This window comes from Colius striatus, chromosome 5, assembly GCF_028858725.1.
Source record: "Colius striatus isolate bColStr4 chromosome 5, bColStr4.1.hap1, whole genome shotgun sequence".
NCBI lineage: Eukaryota > Metazoa > Chordata > Aves > Coliiformes > Coliidae > Colius > Colius striatus.
In genome coordinates this window covers 30,537,759-30,559,843 of record NC_084763.1, presented here as the reverse complement: position 1 = coordinate 30,559,843, position 22,085 = coordinate 30,537,759, and the positions used below count along the sequence as shown (strand labels likewise).

General features: G+C 36.2%; 1 protein-coding gene across 1 annotated transcript in view; it reads right to left on the bottom strand.

Annotated features, from left to right (window-relative positions):
- THSD7A (thrombospondin type 1 domain containing 7A) overlaps positions 1-22,085 on the bottom strand; it is a 280,474-nt gene that overhangs the window by 9,017 nt on the left and 249,372 nt on the right. The window contains exons 15-25 of the mRNA XM_061996511.1: positions 19,721-19,899; positions 17,635-17,640; positions 17,266-17,399; positions 15,248-15,401; positions 14,319-14,460; positions 13,732-13,847; positions 7,222-7,339; positions 5,570-5,715; positions 4,837-5,011; positions 2,574-2,747; positions 1,458-1,553 (exon numbers count right to left, since the gene is read on the bottom strand). Of these exons, the coding sequence (XP_061852495.1) occupies positions 1,458-1,553; positions 2,574-2,747; positions 4,837-5,011; positions 5,570-5,715; positions 7,222-7,339; positions 13,732-13,847; positions 14,319-14,460; positions 15,248-15,401; positions 17,266-17,399; positions 17,635-17,640; positions 19,721-19,899 (1,440 nt within the window). The remainder of the gene's footprint in view (positions 1-1,457; positions 1,554-2,573; positions 2,748-4,836; positions 5,012-5,569; positions 5,716-7,221; positions 7,340-13,731; positions 13,848-14,318; positions 14,461-15,247; positions 15,402-17,265; positions 17,400-17,634; positions 17,641-19,720; positions 19,900-22,085) is intronic.

Here is a 22,085-nt window from a genome sequence, read left to right as displayed (position 1 = left end):
ATAGCATATGCAGTTAGATGTGGTTACGTAGATCCAAGTGTTAACGAGATGGTCAGTGAAGAACAAAGAAATCCCTGCTGGTTGCTGTAAGTTTTCCCCACCCATAGAAAGGAAAGTTGTACATCCTAGCATACAAATCACATGCCTGGGGGATTCTATGTAATAAAATATCAGTCATCCAAGAAAGCTGCAGAAGGAAAGAGTTGCCTCATCTCCCATGGGGAACAACACCTTCAAGTAAAAAAGAACTATTCAGCACAATAATATTATAAAAGTAAGCAAATAAATACTTAAAAATAACAGCAAGATTTATAATAAAAAATCATTAAATTTCTGAATTAAAATGTACTATACTAAAGACAAATCTACAGCAGTAAAGCAGAAAAGAAAACACAGTAATCAGGACACAGGTTGATTCTAAATCAAAATGGTAATCTCAACGTAAATAAATTGAGGATGTACATTTATCAGTTTGAGCTTTTAAATACTATAGTTTATACGAACCACTTTCAAAACAACATTCAAGTGTAAGTTACAGTCTGGTTCACAACTGTACACTTTGTGCAGAGAAGTTCTCACAGAACGTTATATTTAAGTGTTTAGTCTGAGAACTATCAGGAATATACAAAAAATACATCATTGCATTGCGCAGAAATTGATGATTACATTCTCTGGAATTTTCTACTAGTCTTCATTTCAAATCAGAAAGTTACTACACCTTTAGAAGCACATACAAACCAACCTTGAAGGAGATACAATATAGGCTCAAGAGTAGTCTGCCTAGGAGATCCTGTCATGAAAAATCTGCCAACACCACATATACATACACTTGTTTTTCCTGGATAATCTCTCATGGCTGGATTCAGTCCCATCAGAGGATGTGCTTCGAGTCTCTGGGAATCTTTAATTATCATTTGGGTTGACATAAAGCTTATTTAAACAACAAATGCATAACTCTTAGCTCAAAAGAATCCCTAATTTTTATAAATAAATTAAATTTAAATTTATTTATATGAAGATTTTCTTGAATTTGGAGACCTCAATCATTCTTAACTCATGGTATTTTGTGCTATGGTTTGTACAGAAAGTAACTACATCCCATAGCTGTCCACTGAAGTATCCTGCTATAGTTTTATGTCATCAAAATTAAGAAATTAGCTTATATTAACACAATTATTAAAATCTGATATCTTGCAGTTTTAAGAATATATATAAGCATGATATCATCAAGATTTGTATTTCTCTGCCTCTGTTCTATTTGTTGTAGAGCTTGAAGTCTGAAAAACTAAATTTCAAAGTATACAAATATCTACGGTAAAAAATACAGTATAAAACATTCCAGGGCCAGTACTTTTAGAATTACATACTACATCATTATTGATGTATTGTACCAATGTACTGATTGTACTGCATTATTATTTCCCAGGCTTTTGTATGTACATAAAAAGAGCAGTTACCTGTGACGTTTAAACCGTCTGACCTTTGGCACCACACAGTTCGAGAAGATCCCTTCCATGGGCTAGCCATCCACTTGTACTCATAGCACTGGCCATCTATACAGAGAACATTCACTTTTCAAGAAATCTGATAACACAATCCTAGGCTCCACTGGCAGCAGCCACACTCATCTCATGAGTAGATCATTCTCATCTAATGTTTAACGTAAGTAGGCCTCTCCATCCTTCATCCAGCAACTTAAAAGCGTGCGCTGCACACATGGAGGCCCCAAGGTCTCTTGCACTTACCAGATACATACAGAATAGATCAGATGTGTCCTGGACACTTACTACAGTGGTTGTACACACTGCTTGTGGAGTAAGGCTAATGTAGTTAATGGGCAAAACAGATATTTCAAATAACCTCATAATGGTTGTGGCCCATCTGTTACATAAAATCCATTTAGGAGTCAGGTTCCTTTCCTGTTAACACTGAGCTTCAGTCAGTCTTTCAGTGCTTGGTGAAATGGCCTGGGCTGTCTCTGAAGTCACATGTCAGCTCTGCTGTAAACCTCTAATATGGCCTAGGATAAATCATGCAGTCCATCTGCACCTTAGCTCTCTCATAAATATAAAACTCCTTTTTTTGCCTGACCTGTCTTGTGTCTGAATGGACAAGAAATGTCTGTACAGGAAACAATTTTTCTTAGGTATTTTGTCTGATAGAAGCAGTATGCATGACTGGCTTTTTGGTATCATTTTCACATGTTTAACAACAGTTCAAAGCATAGAAAAAAACCCTAAAATTGGCTATGTATCAAAATGTAAACATTTCTTTTTTTTCTACATTATCAGATAAGACAACTATTTTTTACCACATCATAAAAAGAAATTCCATTATTAAAAAAATATCATCAGTTCTCCAAAGATTGTATTTAAAGAGGTAACATATGACAATTAGCATTTGAAAGTCTTTCTGTTTACAGTTGACATCTGGAAAAAAAAATTAAGTGCATTTCTATATCTATTAAGTCCATATTTGCCTAAATTTGATGCCATAAACAGAAAGAAAACAAAAGTATTCTTCTGTATTTTTCTTCTTGCAAGAAGTTGCCTTATGTATATTTTGGTGCTCACCATTGCATGGTCTAGTTTCCAAAGCCTGTTCTGGGCAGAGATGTTGATTCTCTAATTCTTGAATGATCACTGCTCGAGATCGAACTTGTATCCCTCCAAAGCCGAGATCCTCACCATTAACACAGGTTAGCTGACAAAGGCTCCATTCTGACCACTCCCTCAAGTAACAGTCCCCTGTCAAATAGCAATTTAAGAAGAGGAACAATCATCATAACTTAAGAGTTTTTCACATTAAATATGTCTTAGCAAAACAATATGTCCAAATACGTTTTTTAATTTCTTCTCTTTATAATTCCTTTCATTACTTTTTTTAAACCTGATATATACTTAAGATAATATTTTAACATTCTCTGAATATCTGTGCAGTAAAAAATACTAATAAGAAGATTATACAAAAGCTTATTTGTTCTAAAGCAAGGTAGTTTCCTGTAGCATTCACTTAAGATCACTCTCTGCGTAACACTCCACTCAACGGCTGGTTTGGTTGGGATTTTTTTACATTTTAGGGTATTGTGAACTGTATGCCTTAAGATAAATTTATATATCTTGTTGCTAATTCTTCATTGAGCTTATAGAGAGAAAACATTGTCTAGTTTAAAAAAGATTAATTATTGTTTCTTCTCATGCAGAATTTCTCTAAATCAACAGTAGGAACAACCTCTGGAATATTCCTTCAAAGAAAAGGAAATGGGAAGGTAATTAAGACATCTGCTCTGGCTATTTCATGTTAGGATCACAGAGTTTTGTAGAATGTTACATTACAGAGTAAAACTGAAAAATAAAATTACAATAATGACACTAATTAGCATTATAGGCTAAAGAACATTTGAGGAATATCTGAGACAGAACACAAAGAGAACATTTTGTGAAAACTATGGTAGAAAATGGGACTACACTGTGCACCATCTCATAAATAAACCTCTTAGTTCTCATTATTTCAGTGAAACACCCATTAAAAATTCATGCTATGTTGCATTATACTGATGACAGATATAATCAGTATTGTGTTGACCAGATGCCTGATTAATGAAGGAATTTTATTAGCCAACGTTAGGAAAGCATGCAAAGAAATGAATAATTGAAGAATTGATGTATACATAATAGGAAAACAAGTAGTGATTTTTGGAAACATTAGTTGGAGCATATCATTAGCACATCCCCACAGGCCAGTTATTCTTGCTGGCTAAATGTGAGAATGTTGAAGAAGGGGCTTCTCTTCAGCAAAAATCTAAAACCAATCAGTAAGCAGCTTTTTGTTTTGTTTTGGTTTTTTTAATTACTTTGGCTAATAAAAAACATAACCACAAGCTTTTTATTCTTCTAATTTTCATTTAGTAAGTAAAAATATGTGAAAATCTTGCAATTGGAATGCTGTGCACAAAGCAGTGATGGAAGTCTCTTTGGTTTTGATTATTTTCTATTTATTTATTGAGGTAAATTTACCTCCATTCCAATCTGAAATTAACTGGAAAAAAATTCTGAGAAAGAGAAGAGCTGAAACAGAGGCAGAGTACTGGAATTGAATAATACCTCTATTAGAACTGAATGAGTTCATCATTACTTCTGAAGATACATCACAAATTACTCTACTGAACAACAGCAATATACTTCAAATTCTACAAGTAAGAGTTTGAAATGAGCTGAATGGGTGTTACTGAAAATTACAGCTGTTACAGGCTTTTAATGCTTTTCAGTCAGGTCATGGACCTGATCATTTGTAACAGTTCAGTCTATAAGGGCAATGATAGTGCACGTCATGTCCAGCAAGTTCAACAGAAACATTCACATTTTCTTCAGAGATCAAAACATTAGTTTCATTTGGAAGAGCCCTTTTAAACAAAAAGAATAAGACTCCCTAGTTTTACTTCCTTAGACACTAGTAAAAGGTATCCAGTTTTTAGCCACTGGTAAAAGTACTAGCAAAGCTGTTAGGTAGTCTAAGCACTTAAAGCAAATATTTAGCTGTAAACCAACACTCTTTCCTATAGAGTCAAACACAAGCTTTATTTCATAAGAATTTATTAAAAAATATATTCTTATTATGTACAAATGTGACCAAGACATGTCTTTTATAAAATTTAAAACTTGGGGTTTTTTTCTAACTGATTTATTGTCCTGAAGCCACTATCAGAAAGTAACTGTTGGTCATTTGTTGGATGAATTCAATCAGTAAAGCACATGAAAAATATTTAATTGCCTGTGGCTAATGCTAGGAACTAATAACTGTAATGTTACCCAATATTTCTTTAAATAATTTTGTTACCTGGACAAGGGACAGTGCAGGTTTCATCAAGTATCATCTTCTTATTACCATCTATAATAGGTTCTATTTCTCCACAAAATTCCTCATCTACTACTTTGCCAACATCTTCAATGGATCCATCAAAAACCACACAGGTAATGTTCCTCATTCGTGTTCCCTCTCCACACTGAGCATCCTAGGGAAAGAGGACATAAATGCATGCTGCACAGAAGAAAGTGCCAAAAGACTAGAACTGAGCTATGTATCACTCTGTCTCCTATTATTTTTGCTTAACTATTTATTCATTTCAGTAGGGGAGGCGGAGGGAGGGATAGACATTGCCCTTTACTTCTGAAACAAACAAACAAATAAACCCAAGCCAAAAATCCTGCTGGCTGCTATTACTATTTCTGAACGCATGGTGTTAATTATGGCTTTAAATTGCAACCATGGCAGCATCCCAAGTGAAGATCTCTTCTACGATACCTATCTCCACAGTTACTCTTTCACAATAGAAGGAGTCCAATTATTAGCAAAGACTGCTCAGGTACTAAAGTTTAAATGTAAACTTTGAATAATTGTACGACATTTCCCTATCTGTTGACAAATACGAGCTAATGAATAAATCTTTAGTTTTGGTTTAAGAGATGTGGAAGCAAATGGTTTACAGTCTTATGAAGCAGGTATCTGAGCATATAACAAATTTGCCAAGATATGCAAGTTCCATAACTTCAGAGTTCCATATGTCTTTTACCTCTACTTTGCATGCAGACCATTGACCATATTGCCATCGATAACAAGGTTTTACTGGACAAGGTTTGAATTGCTCCATCTGAGAAGGACAAGGCCTCCCATCACCCTGAAATGGCTGATTTATGGTCCTTCTTCTGATCATTTTTCCTGTAAATAAGAAACAGCAATATAACTAATAAAAAAGTGGTTAGACTGTTTTATTCTTCAAGATGCAGTTAGCTAGAAAAATGTTTGTTGAGTGGAGTCTCATCTTTCTGGGATTCACAGGAGAAAAAGTAACTTCTTGAAAAGTACTGGAGACAAAAACCTCAGAGAACAGCAATGAACAGAATTTTTAGATGTAGAATTCTTCCTCAACTTTATGGGTATTTGCATGGATGCACAAAAGTGGTTCAGCTTTGGGTTTATTAGATGGTTATTACTTATTGAAAAACAGCAGTTGCTTCCAACTTCCTGCCTAATAGGAAAATTACAGCTTCAAGGCTTACATGTAAGGTTGCCATCATCTGTTAAGAACACTGAAAATCTGAAAGCTGTTTTACATTGCTATTTAAAACAAATTTTCTCACTTCTCCAAATGAATTCTATACTTTCAAAGCACAGGGGTTTCAGATAGTTACTTATCTTCACATTCTGAAGAAACGTAACAACAATAATTCAGAAAAATAGTAGGTCTATTGTTCAGGTTTTGTATATATAAAGAATTTTGTAAAGGAAAATATGGCAACATATTTAAGCCTTCAATAAAGTTGTTAGTTCAAATCTCACCCTATAAGGACTATCTTGAATACAGAAGTGTAGATTATTTGAATGTAGAAGTCATGCTTTCAGAGAAGCTCAAGAACTGAAATGTTATTAAATACTACAGTATCAAATTATTAACTGGTATCATTAAAATGATGTCCAGAGCTTTCAGACATTTTTGCCTAGACCTTTTCCCTGTGGTACACTCTCCCAGGAAAATGATAAGATACAATATCCTTTTACTCTGAGCTTGGCAGTAGAAATTGGATTACATACACTGCTAACCATTCAATATCTATAATGACACAAATAAGAACAAAGAGGCTTCACTTATGAGCTTCTACCCTTCTCTTTCAGTAATCTGCATACTTCAGATACTTTGATATTCATTATTGGATATAGATTTGACTTTAAAAACTTAGTAATAAGCAATATTTTGGAAAAAAATCAAATTAATGTGGTCACAGTGAAAGTAACTTGTTGCCTTTCCTTTGTGTTTTAAAATTCAGAATTCTCCAGTGAATAAATTTATTGGTTTTAAACCTTGTGCTCTCCTATGAGTTTACTTGTTCTAAACTCACCACTAATGAAATTTAAGTGGAAATCCCTCCTTCCTCCCCTCCCTGGCTAAAAAATAAATATTCACATCAGTGTTTATTTTTGTCTCAATATATGATTTGCCATATCTCACTTTGTTCCTAGAGTCAGAAACTTTTCTGGCCCAAATTCACATAATCTTCAGTGAGTACAGTCTCATTGCAGCATATTATTTCCTTGAATAAGGCTGACTTAGATCCATATCATTCTCCCTAGCTAGCAACATTTTCTAGTTCTGCAAAAAGAGATAGTACTGATTTTATTAAAGAAAAAAATCTCAGTCTTTAAAATATGCCCAACATATATACTGACCTGTAAGACCACATGTTTGAGAGCACTCAGACCAAGGGGACCAGTCAGAGAGCTGACAATTCACAGGACATTCCACCACACAGGACATATTCATTTGCCATGTCTTCTCCAAGCCAAGCTAAAAGAAGATATTCAGTGGTCAGCACATAACACCCATTCTCTGTCATTGAGGCAGAGTATGCATTTAGACACAGTGAATCTGAGAAAACTAAAGCTTTAAGCAAGCATGAAGTCATTACGAATGAAAAAGTAAAGCAATTAGGACACTTTAAAGTTTCACTTCAAGACAATCCTAAGAAACGTGCTGATTTTTAATTACATGCTTGAATCCTATTTTCTTCAATTATTTTCTAAATTAAGAGTCTATAAATGGAGAATTCCAGATGTACATTGTTACTTTATACAACAGGTGAAGGCAAAAGTAATTTATGAAGTATCAATAAAGTATTTGGAAATAGGAATATACAAATACTGAACTATCAACAACTATATCAACAGCTGAATTCAAGTGATGCTAGGAGTCATGTTCAAAAATAACAAAAAGAGAAGGTTGAATATGCATTGGATAGTAAATTTATTCATTAGCAGATGTTACAGGTGCTAGAAGTTGACAGGGCTACACAGCCCTTTGGTCTGATCCTTTAAAGCCATTTACATGTTCTTATTAACTCCCATGTTCCAGATTTTCCCAATCCAAGGAAGAAAATATATATTCTCACTAACACATAGGAATATATTAAGTAAAAAGGAATATAACTGGTGGCAAAAATATTAGCATGGCAATAATAATCCCTGTAGTCTCTGCAGCTTCAGACTAAGTTAAAATGATAGGTGATTATAGTGTGTATCATATAAAATGTGAAAGAAAATCAATCCTGTCAAATATGAACAGATCTGCAGCTTCCTGTAGCTTCACAGTACAAAAGACTGTCCCCTCCACTGGCCATCACCACAGGACCTTGATCATCATTGAGGCTTTTCAGAATCTTAGGAGCTGGTGGGTATCTTTCAGTAGATAAAATCTCCGCATGGTTGTGTTTTGTTTTTTTTTTTTAAAGGGTAAACTAGACATCTCAAAACCCATTAATTTTAATTACTGGAAAGGTTAATGGCATAAAAACAGCATCTAAGATTTTAAAAATGAAAAAAACCACATTATTTCCTACTAAATGCAAGCTCAGAGCAATCATTAGGCATGACATTAACATGTCCTCCATAAATAAACTACCACAAGTACCAGAAATGTCTCACCCTGATAGACTCACTACATCTTAAATTTGAATTTGCAGTACTCTTTATAGAGACAAATGAGGTTTTCGACTTCTGTTCCATTTTGTGCATCAAAAGTCCTTTGCTTTTCTCTGTGGTACTGTATAAACCTGGATTATCCAGCTATCACACATAGGTAACACCTGAAACCTTTTGACAAACTGGAATTTGAATAATTAGGAAACAACCTTTGAAGTCTGTACTTTGGTCAAATCTTCTGAGCAAAGGCTTTCAAACCTGATGAATTGATTCCTGAAAACTAGAGATACATGATTGCTCTCTTTCAAGATTGGCCTTCTCAGCTGGACTTTGACAGCTAGAGAAGGAAAAGGTATTAAAGGTGAAAAGGAGAAAGCTGAACGCCAGATTACCCACAATAATCTGCCATTTGCAACTTTTAGATACTAAAGAGCTGCTGAAATAGATTTGGGGAACAGCTGACAGACTTCAATGTGATATTAATCACATTTTCTTTTCTTTGATAAACCACAACTGACCTTGGAGACCATTGTAAAAATTTGGAAACTGTTTGGTAGCTCCCTTATCTGAAAAAGCCTCTGTCCTAGATAAGTTATGTTTTCTGATTTGAGAATGGCAAGTACTGAAAGAGTTACACCAAAAGTTACCGCTCAGTGTCCTGTGCTCCTGGTCACACATACCAGAAGCAGCAGCTGCCAGACTGGCACGCTCTATAAACCCTGTGAGCCACAAAAAGTCTCTGTATTTGTTTATAAGAATGTTTGGCACTGCAGATTAACCTCTGCTGGAGGTTAAGCGTGTAATCTGACAAGCCAACTATTTGCCAATAAAATAGAAAAGTTTAGTTTCTAATGCAGACAAAACTACTAGTTTCTAGGCTTTTATGATCTTTAATTGAAGGTAAATGAATAAAATTAAGCCCATGAATATAAATAGGACAAGGAACATCTTGCTTTAAATGTTTTAATTTTCAAATACTCAAGGAAAAGACAAGTCAAGTTCTTGTGATGTGCTAATTTTGTGAAGTTAAGAGACCAAGTAATCCAGTATTACTGTGCCTTGAGAGTTTGAAGGCAACTATGTTAACTTAATGAGGACTTGGAAATAAGCTCTAGAAATTGATTTATCCTGGCAGTAATCAGGATGACTGGCTAGCTTCTTTAGCTGATTGACTGAAACAAACACAAGATCATATGGCCACAGTAGGAAAGCAGAACACAGGAGCCTGGAAGAAATGTTGGCATTTAACTATGCTGATGCTGTTACCTGGAGATGGCAATAGTCAAAAGGCAGTGTGAAGAGGATTTTTTAATATACGGCTATTATTAGTTTCATAAACCAGATATTATATAGGAACTCGGGCATTGCAGTTGAATGTCTTCATTTCCTAGAGATCAGGCTAGGTTTAGCTATTCTGATCTCTCTTCTTTGTATATAAGAATCATAATTCTGTAAATGTATCTTCTGATAAATTAAATAAACATGCAGTGTAAGATGCGATAATAGCTCAGGAGAAACTCCACTAGCTAAGTCATTACAAAAATATTTCATCTGTCTCTTATCATCAATTTTTCTAACCATATGTATCTTATTTGGAACGTCACTTAACCTCTCAGCACTGCACTTACAATGCAAAAATACAGGGAAAAAAACCTACCCTGAAGGATCATCTATGATTAGATTAGTAAGAAGTGAATAGTATGTACTGATATTTTGACAATTTCTTGAATACTCTCTTCTCATGACCTGGAAGGTCACAGAGTTGGCTTCCACATCTTAAAGAGTGAAGGGTCTGATAAGATTTGAACAGTACAGCTTTTTTGTTAATCAGGTTAACAGGTTTTACTCCTCAGTTATTGGATCAGCCTTTGACCTTTTGTACCAATGCTTACACATCCATAATTCAACGAATAGTCTTAACATTATGACTGGGGAGTGGATCAGAGCTTTCTATGGGAAGATGTATATAGTCTAGCAAATCAAAAGGGCTAAAGAGACTGTATCACAGTGTTTGCCAATAGACCCAGAAGCCCACTGCAGTGGTGTCTGTTGGCCAGTCATTTACGGCAAGCTTTTGAGATATTAACTTGTCCTAATTATTTCTCTAAGTAATAAATTTCTTAAATATAGGAAAACTCCAGGGGTTTTCTGCAAAGAGATTTCAACGTAAAATGTAATCACTTGTTCAAAATGTTGTGGTTGCTCAAAATCTTTGCTTAACAGGAATAATTTGCTGGCTTCCTGCTAAAAAAAATTACATTTCCCCTTAAAATGCAATAAAGGGTATTATTTTCTATTGAAATATTCATGTGTATGGGTATTTCATATCGCATCATGGTATGAATTGATCGATGTTGCAGTCTCTTAAAACCAAGACCCCATTTTTTCCCCATTCATACATTAAAACATTAATAGAATGCAATAACTCATGCCTCTATTTACTTCACAGAACTTGCTGGTAGGTAGCCAGATCCTGAATCTTCTCCTGTGATATAATTGATGAAATTATTAGATTTTATTATAAACCCAAGAGCTATGTGTGGACAAAAGTAGGGTGCCAACCTCAGCTGAAAACTTCTGCCTTTGCTAAGAACTTAACAGATTCAGGAATCCAGGATATCAAGAGAGGGCTGGAGAAGACTAAGTAGGTCAGATATGCCATTACAAAACTACAGTCCAAAGTACATGATTTTCCTGACTTCCTCCAATTCAGATGAAATGACCAGTGGGGTTCCACAGGGATTAGTTCTGGGGCCAGTCTTGTTCAACATCTTCATCAATGACCTGGATGTCACCTGGACAGAGTGTACTCTCAGGAAGTTGGCTGATGACGCCAAGCTGGGAGGACTGGTTGATTCCCCAGAAGGCTGTGCTGCCATTCAGAGGGATCTTGAACAGCTAGAGAGAGGGCAGAGAAGAACCTCATGAGGTTCAACAAGGACAAGTGCAGAGTCCTGCATCTGGGAAGGAACAACCCCATGCACCAGTACAGGCTGGGGATTGACCTGCTGGAGAGCAGCTCTGCAGAGAGAGACCTGGGAGTGCTGGTTAATAATAAACTGAACATGAGCCAGCAATGTGCCCTCATGGCCAAGAAGGCCTATGGCATCCTGGAATGCATCAAAGGAGAGCGTGGCCAGCAGGTTGAGGGAGGTTCTTCTCCCCTCCTATTCTGCCCAGGTGAGGCCTCATCTGGAGTCCTGGGTCCAGTTCTGGGCTCCTCAGCTCAAGAGGGACAGAGAACTTCTGGAGAGAGTCCAGCATAGAGCCACCAAGATGATCAGGGGACTGGAGCATCTTTCTTGTGAGGAAAGGCTGCAGGAACTGGGACTGTTTAGTCTAGAGAAGAGAAGATTGAGGGAGGATCTCATCAATATTTAAATATCTAAATGGTGGGCTTCAGGAGGTTCAGGCATCCCTTTTTTTCTGTTGTATCTGGTGACAGGACAAGGAGTAATAGACATAAGTTGGAACACAAAAAGTTCAATTTAAACATAAGGAATAACTATTTTACTGTGAGGGTGAGGGAGCTCTGGCACAGGCTGCCCAGGGAGGTTGTGGAGTCTCCTTTTCTGGAGGTCTTCAAAACTCGCCTGGATGTGTTCCTGTGTGACCTGATCTAGGTGGACTTGCTTTAGCAGGGAGGTTGGACTAGATGATCACTAAAGGTCCCTTCCAACCCCTGTGATTCTATGATGAGACTCTTCTTTATAGGCACGCTCTGAAGAGCATCTGCTAGCCAGGAAGGTCCTACAGAAAAGGCATTTGTACCAAAGCTGCTGTGGAGGCCACCCCACCTTAGTAACTCATTGCAAGCAGTTTTATTTCTGATGTCAAGGAATACCAGCTGAAACAGGTTGAGTTATGTTCCAGCAGAAACACACATAGGATTGCCTTTAACATAGGCACTTGTGTTGTCTTCCCATTTTCCATCACATTACTATCTCCATGCAACTGAAAATATTAAGATCAACACAGAAAATGACAGGTTTAGGAAGAAGTAGCTTCTGCTTGGTAACAGGGGGAGTAGGTTGCAGTGAAGACCCGGTAAAGAGTTTTTGGACTCTTCCCCGGCTCCTGGTTTCAGATCCACCTCTGGCGCAGTCTGTGCTGGAGAGACTTCGTGTCGCAGAGCAGACACACATGAGAGGCAGAAAGGAGCTGCATCTTTTGGGATAAATGCACGTCAGAGCAGCCCGTGCAGGGCTGCTGTGTGTGAGCTACCCCACAGACTTGCAGGGAGGACTGGTGTGGAGCCCACCTGCCCTGAGGAAAGGCAAATGGTAGAAGCCATCAGGAACAGACTGACTGAAACCCCCACTCCCTGCCCCCTTGAGCCGTTCAGGGGGGAAGGAGGTAAAAACACCAGGATCAGGACTCTTAGCTGGGGAAGAGGGGAGGGGTGGGAAAAAGGTGGTCTTAAATGGCTGATCGGACTCTTCATCATTGTACTACTCTGTGTTGTGTTACGTTTTTTATGTTTTGGGGTTTTATAGTTATGCTTTAGTTGATGTTGCATTAAATTATTTTCAGTTTTCTTCCCCAAGCCGAGTAGCCTGGTCTGTTTTGTCCTGAATCTTAAGCGGTAATTAAGCTTTCCCTGACCTTTGGCAATCCTCAGGTCTTTGATACTTGAGGCTAATTGTGGTCTTCTGTCCCCTGATGGGCCTAAACCATGACAGTCAGAAAAGCAGGTGTTGTCAAATTTTAAGTTAATTTGAACATTAGCAAACTGGCTTTTTCAAAATTTAAGGGATCTTATCTGACAGTCTTCCATATTTCATTCATGCTGCACACTTTTTCATGTTAGCTTGAGTATCTTTTACATTGCACAGCTGGGTGCAAGAAGTTACCATTCAGCCCAGCTGCAGAATGGCACATGAGAAATACTTTCCAATGCACTGAGTAAATGATTGATACTGGCAGCTGTCCAAGGCTCCATGCAGAAATTGCATCAAATTAGAATGACAATTAGTGTTCTGATTAAGATTTATTACCTTTATTCTACTTTATTAATTATTGTTTCTAAGCCACTTCCTTGAGGACATAATATTTAGTATATGTTCATAGAGCCACTTAACAGTAACCAAATGAAACTGTATAAAAATCAGTTGATGGCACGGTTAATTTCAGAGGTACTTAACAATCCATGAGTAGTACTGCTAAACATCTGGTGACGATGGATTCCATGCCACATAGCTCAGCTGGTTCAGCACTAATTAGTACCATTAGAAGGGAGCTTACTCACAGGTACTCACTCACCTCTTCACAGTACTTCAGGTCAACCGATTTGTCATCACTGCGCACACAATCGAGCATTCGTGTTTTGATACCATTACCACAGACAGCCTTCTCGCTGAGCTGACATGTGCTCCAGTCTGGGAATAAGGAAGTAATTAGAATAGTAGACATTTTAGATAAAACTCACAATGATCCAATCTCCCACCTAATTCTAATTCTGATGGCCTAAAATAATCCTCACAAGCAACTTTCACACATGCAAAGGCTCATGGAGCCCAGCTGCTACACATTTTTTGAAACAGCAACTTTGACGGCCTTTTGTCAATGCCACAATGCCTCCTGGAAAGTTCATGTTTGGTTTTGTCTGTGTTGATTTTGAGAAAATCACAAAATTATAAGAGAAAACAAAAAATTCCTGGACACACTTGACCAAAGTTGTAAAGCCTCCAGTAATATTCTATCTGGACCAAAGAGCCTGAAGCAGTTTTCAGTTACAAGCTCCACAGCTCTCTCTGGTTAAGAACACAAAGGTGAAAAATCTGTCCTATAAGGTGAATGAAAGTAACCCGTAGTCCCAGGCTGTTACCAGAGCATAACACCACAAATACCTGTCACATTGTAGTAATAATGGTAGCAGTTTTTGTTCAAAGTGCAGACTTCTGTCTCAATGGCAGCAGGACAAAACTTTCCATCATCTGGTTGTCTCAAGGATCCAGCTGACCTTTCACGGACACTACTTCCATTGCATGGCTTGAAAGGGAGATTGGAAACAGCTTTGACATTTCAGCACTCATTTACCTTTTCATGCAACATTATAACTACCTTTCAGGTAATCCTTTCAAAAAATGCAAATGTATTAACAAGCTCATGCTGTTGTTTAAGAGAAATCATTTCCTTGTTATTCTGAGATAAATTAGTCTGCTCTTTCACGTTTCTACCACCCAAGGTGAAATATCCTAAAACTTGGAACCACCTCAGTACTTTCCTAACTAGTTCATATTTCAGTACTAGTGCTTTGGAATTATTTCACTAATAAACTGGATATCAAGATGTTCACTTTCCAGAAACTATAATGTAATACACCTAATTCCGAATACTCACAGATCCTGAAACACATATGTTTGGTTTTTTTGACATTTCTTTTTAAGTTGCTGTCAGGATGGAGACCTTTTCATTCTTATCTACAGACTTTGCTCATTATAGGACAATGACATTCTAGTACAGTGCATTACTACAGAGAGGCTCACAGCTAGGCTCAGAGACAGACTCAGAAGCCACTGTCCAAGCTATTCCACCAGAATAGAATAGAATTTCACAGAATCCATCCCATACTGAATGATCATTTGGGATATTATATTTTATGCTTTGGAACAATTTCACTTAATGGAAAATACAGGTGCACTTTACTTGCCAGCAACTATTAGTGACCCTAAAGATAGGAATTTACATGTGTAATCACTCAGCATATTTGCAAAGCACATCATTTTTTATATATTTTTAAAGTAAAATGACAAATGTTACCCTTTAGGATACTTACCAAAGAACATCGAGACCATGATCCCCATTCAGACATAACACAGTCCTCAGGACATGGTAACGTGCATTTTCTAGCACCAAGTGGCATCTCTTCAGGATCACACAAATAATCCTCTACAGTGTCAGAAGGGCCATCCACAGTGTTTAGCATGCACCTGGAAGAAAGAACTGCACACAATCTGCATTTGCCATGGATTTTGCACAGTAACTGTGTTCCACAGTATTCTGTACCATCTTAACATCTTGTCAGAACACAACAATCATGATGTAATTGAAGTAACAGAACTAAGTATTGAACCATGAATATCCAAGAAAAGCTGAAAAGCCAAAAATAATCCCTGTTTTTACAGAAGACAGTGATATAAAGAAATGAACTAAATTTAGGCAGTCTCTACCAGTGATTCACTGAGAGTTTCTGGGTAGGTGATTTCATTTCCATTAGCTTACATCTACATCAGAATAATGCAAGTATATCTATAGTTTAGACAGAGTTTGTGCATGCTTCAATATAATCTAGAACTATCAAAATTAAAATTTTATATTCTCAGTGTTAATTCCTAATTTACATAGATGCTTTTTAATTACCATTATATTAAATTAGCAGATGGACGCCCAGTTAAGATTGGAAATAGATATGCTTGGTTTTGTAGAGCTGAAGACAACAGTCTTCATTTCACAGTATTTCCAATGCTGTGGCATCTTCTGTTAACTTATCCCTTTCACCTATATGCAGAAGATGAACCACTACATGACTAGAATAATTTCAATTAAGAGGCTTGTATCTCTTTTCCAGAATTGCAAGAGAAGAGATTTTTTTCAATAAAGGTCTTCCAACATAGAGAAATATGTGGAGTTTCTTCTATTTGACCACATTATGTTTTTTACAAATATCATACTTTACCAGACTAAACTAATTTTTGAAACAGCTCATTGTAAAGCAAACACAAAAGATACAGCATACACACAGATTTGATTTGTGGAATTAGTACTTTAGTGTCATTATGTGACAATAAATGAAAAGTTAGATGTATTTAGGCCTAAAGGGCAGAAAACAATTTTTTTAAATCTTTAATAATAGTGTTGAAGTCCATTTTTCTAGATCAACACTGTTTCATTTTGATTTTTCATACTGGAGTTTTTTTAAGAGTATTCTTGAGAGAGTTTGTTTAGATGCTACTGTATGAGAATAATTATGTGTAGTCTTTCTAACTTTGTTCAAACAAAGGTTAAGACTTTGACTTTCTTGAAGTAGATGATTACATTGAGGGAACAGTGATATTGTGAACAAAATTGAAAAAATGTGACAGATTCTAAGCACCTGTGCCAGAGAGAAGAGAACATGTAGCAGCTCAATGTATACAGTTCTCATCTAGGACCTTCAAACTGAATTGCTATTGTGCTTTATTATTCAGATTTATGATCTTAAACGGTGTGTTGTGTTGTGGTTAGCCATTACAAAAAAAATAAATGCCAACCAACCAAACTCCATATACTGCTTTACTTCTTACTGTGCCATGCTGTGTAAGACTAAGTTTCATTCACCTTTGATGAGAGCTCTAGGACAATGAGCAAGCATACGAGATGCTAAGATCAAATTCAAAAAACAATATAAGATTTCTGAATTTTTCTATTTCTCTTCCTTCACTTTTGCTGCTTTTTCCTGTAATAACTGTTAATTATTATTCCCAATTGCACATGTACTTAAAAAGAGTTTTTATCATATAGAAAGACAGACATCCATTTCACTTTTCAGAAAAGCACTAAAATCATACGCTACAGTGTTTGCGGTAGTATAAATACATATTAGTTTATAAACTAGGAATCAAAGTCTATATCCATAACCAGTAGACAAAGCCATATTGCTCTCACTGAAGCTATTTTGATTTACATTAGCCAGGGTTCTGGTCCAGACTACTGCTGGACTTAACATTATAGATTACAAAATATACATAAAATTTATTAAATCCATGACTGAAAGTGAAAGTTCTCTAAAGTGAAGAAGAAGCAAGACTGTTTTACCTGACTTTCCTTGTTTGAACACCTTCTCCACAGTTCTCTTTTAAGTCCACATTAGTCACCTTGCAGATGCTCCAGGGCTCAGTAACCCACACATACTGGCTACAATCACTGTGGCAAGGGACTACCTCATATACCTGGAATCCACATGGAGTGTCAGTTTTATTGAACAAGAAAGATAAACATACAACAGTGATCATGCAAAAAAGGGTTAATTCTCTTATTGGTAAGAATAACAAATGTAAACTTGCTGTAGAGGCTGGAATAATAATACAGATAAAATACTTGGAAAAAAGGGACAGACCATGTAAACATTGGAGAACTATAAGGAAGCACATATTAAGTTTATCTCTCTATTTTAGAAACTCTTACCTGAGCCTGAAGAAAGTATTTTCATGAATCCAAAAGAAAAAACAGAGATAAAAAGAATTATTAGAATGAAGCATAGGTATTTAAATGGCTTTCATTTAGTTTTTATTACACACAATATTATACAATTTCTGCCAAGTAAAAGGCATCCATTTTTTCCTTCTGAATCTCCCTTTCTGTCATGAGGCATTTTTGCAAGAAACTGTCCAAATTTTTAAAAGTTTATAAATCACAACTGGTGAGTAGGGACAATAAATTAGCTAGTCTCTTTCTCAGCTCCTAACACACAATGAAACTGTTTTCCGTTTTTGCCTACAAAGAGCAACAACTTGTCACACATCAGGGAATCTTGCATTCCATCTTTTCTTGCGTGGTCTAGACAAAACATTGCAGTCTTTCCTCAGAGTTCATAAGTCCTAGATCTCAGCTTACAGCATAGCCCCTCTGTAGGTAACCTTCCATATATTTGTGGGCACCATTATGCTTTGCATGTATGCAAAAAACCATGTTACATATAAAAATATTAAATACATAAACATAATAAATTAATTTAATAATCAGAATGAGTCAGTAGTTTTCCAGCTGAACAGATGACTTAGATTAAATAATTAACTCAAAATTAGAATGAATCTGTATTTCCTGCATGTTTCTAAATTGACAGTGTATGTACTTAAAATTTAAAATTTAAATAATTACTCTTATTCTTTTACATTCCAGTCTTATCTGTAGAGCTCCCTTCTCATGAAAGTTCACTTTTATTTTTACAATAAGTACATTTTGAATCATCTATTATTTCTCAGCAAGGACCATGGAACATCCCAACAAATCAAAATAGAGTCAAAGTACCGGTAGAGGGCAATAGTGTTGCATACAAGTAACAGACCTCAATAACAGACCTCAAGCAAAATCACCTTTGATGCAGAAAAATAAAAGTCTATTAGGCACTACATGAATATTAAAGAAGGAAAAAGACTTCTTTATACACTATAATTTTCTCCTATTGAAATGCATTCTTCCTAATTTAAAGTATATAATTACATTCTGACCCAAATCCAGCAACCCTCATTCTAGTTTGCATTTTGTTAAAGTAGATCACAAACTTAGCTTATTATCTGTTTAGCACTTACTATTTTCTAAATTAGAACTAATTACATTCCTTAAAGTAGACAACTAGACCAACAAGCCATTTCACTCATGCTAGCAAAATGTCAATAGGATAATATTAAGTACATGCATTTTTATTCAAAAGTAAATTGATAGCACTTTAATTTTTTCAATCCTTGAATATCTACAGAGAAGACCATGTGGCTGTTCAACATGCCTCTGCAGACTAAATTAAATTCAATAGTAATCTGAATATTAATCAACTCTGAAGAGCATAACTTAATTGACAAGGAAGGGTTTTTTTCCTAAAACTCTCCAAGCAAAAAGGAGCAAACAAGCTTCAGGGGGTTGACTTGGACAAGTGCTAAACTTGGTCCCAAAGGCTAAATGCTCATTAATGGCCAAAGCACACTCAGTGTGCTCTTGGATCAGTTTTTCTGGCTTAGTTTCACCTGAAGATGATCCAAACTGTGCAGACAGAGTGCTCCATACTGGAAAATCAAGTGCAATTAGTGGGACAACTGGGAGACTGGCTTCAGAAGTGCATTCCAGACTAGAAGTGCAGTGCTGTCAAGCTACAGCTTGACTAAAACCCACTAAGGGACAGTAGGATGGTATTGTGTGAGTGTTTGAGAAGTTTTAAACTGCTTTCTGATCTAAGATGCTGGGGGAATGACACTAAGAATCTTACCTAGTTGAGCATCTGTAATAAGACATTTTAACCTTTGTAAGAGAAGACCTTCAGAAATGTCGTCTTCGCTATTTGCATATAAGTATGTTTTATTGACTCCAATCTACAGTTCAGATAATGTGCCATATTCTTGTTGATGAAGGCGAATACTATGGTGACTGAGGAAACCTAAGACAACACACTCCTTCAACCTGCATCTGCCCCTTAGGTTTTATAATTTTTCTACATCAATAAACAATACAGCTAAAAGGGTTATCTGAAGTATATCAATAATGTAAATATAAATCAAATTACCTGATTGACATGATCTAGTTTTGGACATGGTCTTCCACCATTGTAGGGTTTTTCACGGAGCCATTTAGACCGAACCTTTACCCCACTCCCACAGGATTTACTGCAGCGAGACCAGTTGGACCACTCACTGAGCTTACAGTCTGAGGGACATGGAATAATACAGGCTTCCTCAATGTAACCTGTGTGAATGGAAAAGAAAGTGAAATCTCTTCAGCATGTCACTCTGGCACTTATCCCCCAAGCTCTCGTCTACTTCATTTAGATTGTCCAAAGTTTGATTTGACAGGACTGTGTGAACGGGGAGATTTCTTCATCATTAGGGCTAAATTAGATGTTGCAGAAAATTGACATATAGAGGTGGAAAGTGTGCTAGACTAGCAACTGAGCATCCTCACTGCTATCTGACTAGATTTCAGCATTCAAACTTTCTGACAGCTACAGTGTAATTGATACTAAACCATTGCTTGGTTGCATCATTCTTATAATGTAAATAGAATTGGGTGTTGGTGGGTTTTTTTTAGCAAAAAAGATTTAATTAAAAGCTCCTCCGCAATTGTATCAAGTCATTCAATTGTAGTTGTACATCAAAAATCCTAATGAAGCAAAAGATATACATCTTACCAGCCTAGAGCGAGGGAACTTAACACCTTGTGACCTTTCTAAGACTAGAAAGAGAGAGTGGTCTGCCACATTAATGATCTGCCGATTAACAACCATCTGCCCCCAGTAGCACATTGAATAATTGCACTGAATGGAAACGCAGATGCTTGGTTTGGATAAGTCATCGCTCCTGAGAGGCTGGAAAGGTGTACAACACGGTCTGCCGGGAGTAACATGAAGCCTCAATTCTGAATAAGTCAAAATGTCTCTCTTTCAAAAGCAACATATGCCATAGCTCTACAATACATGTCATCTATGCCCATGTTTACAGCAAATGCTATAAAATCTCAAATAAAAAGCTGGCCTGTACTGCATTTTTACTACACCTATACCCTAAACTCATATCTTCCCATAAAGTCTCCCCTTTCCTGCATCAGCTCTGCAATGTCAATACTATTTACTGTTGGCAAATGTTCATTTTAAAGATTAGAGAAATCTTGCTGCATTTAAATGTGAATTAAAATATTTGATGAACACAACTGCAAAACTATCACATACTTGGTCAAAACCATTCTCAAATGACTGGCACAGTTTGCTATGCATGGTTTCAAATGTTTCTCATATATCTTGAATATTTGGGTTTTTAAGAAATCACTGTCATTTTCATCAGAGCTGACATAACAGCTTTATGTTTTCAATCCATACATCAGAGTAAAGATATTCTATCTCTCCTAAAAGCAACCAATATCAAACAACCACAAGCTGTCCAAAGAATCAAGACACTTCAAAGATTTCAATTTTCTAATGACTATTTCTTACATTAATTTGTTTTTAAATATAAAGTACAGAAGGGTGGTGTTTTTTAAACATACAGTAACTTTCAGAATATTTTATAGCCCAATTCAGGGTAAACCCTGATTTTACCCTGTACAGCTTTTCTTTGTCTGGATATGTTAAATAAATACAAAGAGCATATCCTGAATCTGAGCACTGTGAAACTACTGCTCACCAAATGCATCTTCTTTATGATTGCTAGAACATTATTAGGTTGGATTAGAAGCAGGTTTATTAAATCTCTCACCATTTTATTGATCAGCTCAGTGATATTGCATGAAAGGTACACTGTTTTAGACAAAATACATTTTCTGAAGATTGTATCAGTGCATATCAGAGATGGTGACATAGATTGTCCTGCAGTAGTAAATGTAAAATTGTTTAACATTTCATCTTACCTGATATCACCGAGTGAGTCTTGGAAATCAGATGCATTGCATCTCAGAGCCCCATCCTACACTGATCTTTGACTGCATAAATATATCAATCTTTGTATCTTCTCCAGAAATGGCTTTTAACAGTCCCTCTTATGTGTTATACAAAACCATATACCCATAAAATCAAGAGACTACTGAATGAAGACAGACAATAACAAAAAAGTTAAAGGAAAGTTTCCTTCAAACAAAATTTATTTCATGATACTTTAAATTGTCTATAAGACAATTTTGACATTTAGCATTTGTTAAATTTCTGCTTCTGTAATTATTGACTGGAGGAAACAAATTTAAGGACATAAACAGAATAAAGGCATTAGAAAGGTGTCTCACAGCTTCCTAAGCCTTCTCCAAACAGAAGGAAAAGAAAATAAATGAGTGAAGTTACTTTTTGTGGCAGAGTGATAAGTCAAAACAACAGAGGAGACACAAAACAAAAGAAAAACTGAGGAGAAATAAAGAAAGGTGTAAGAAAGGATCGGGAGAGAGAAGAGGAA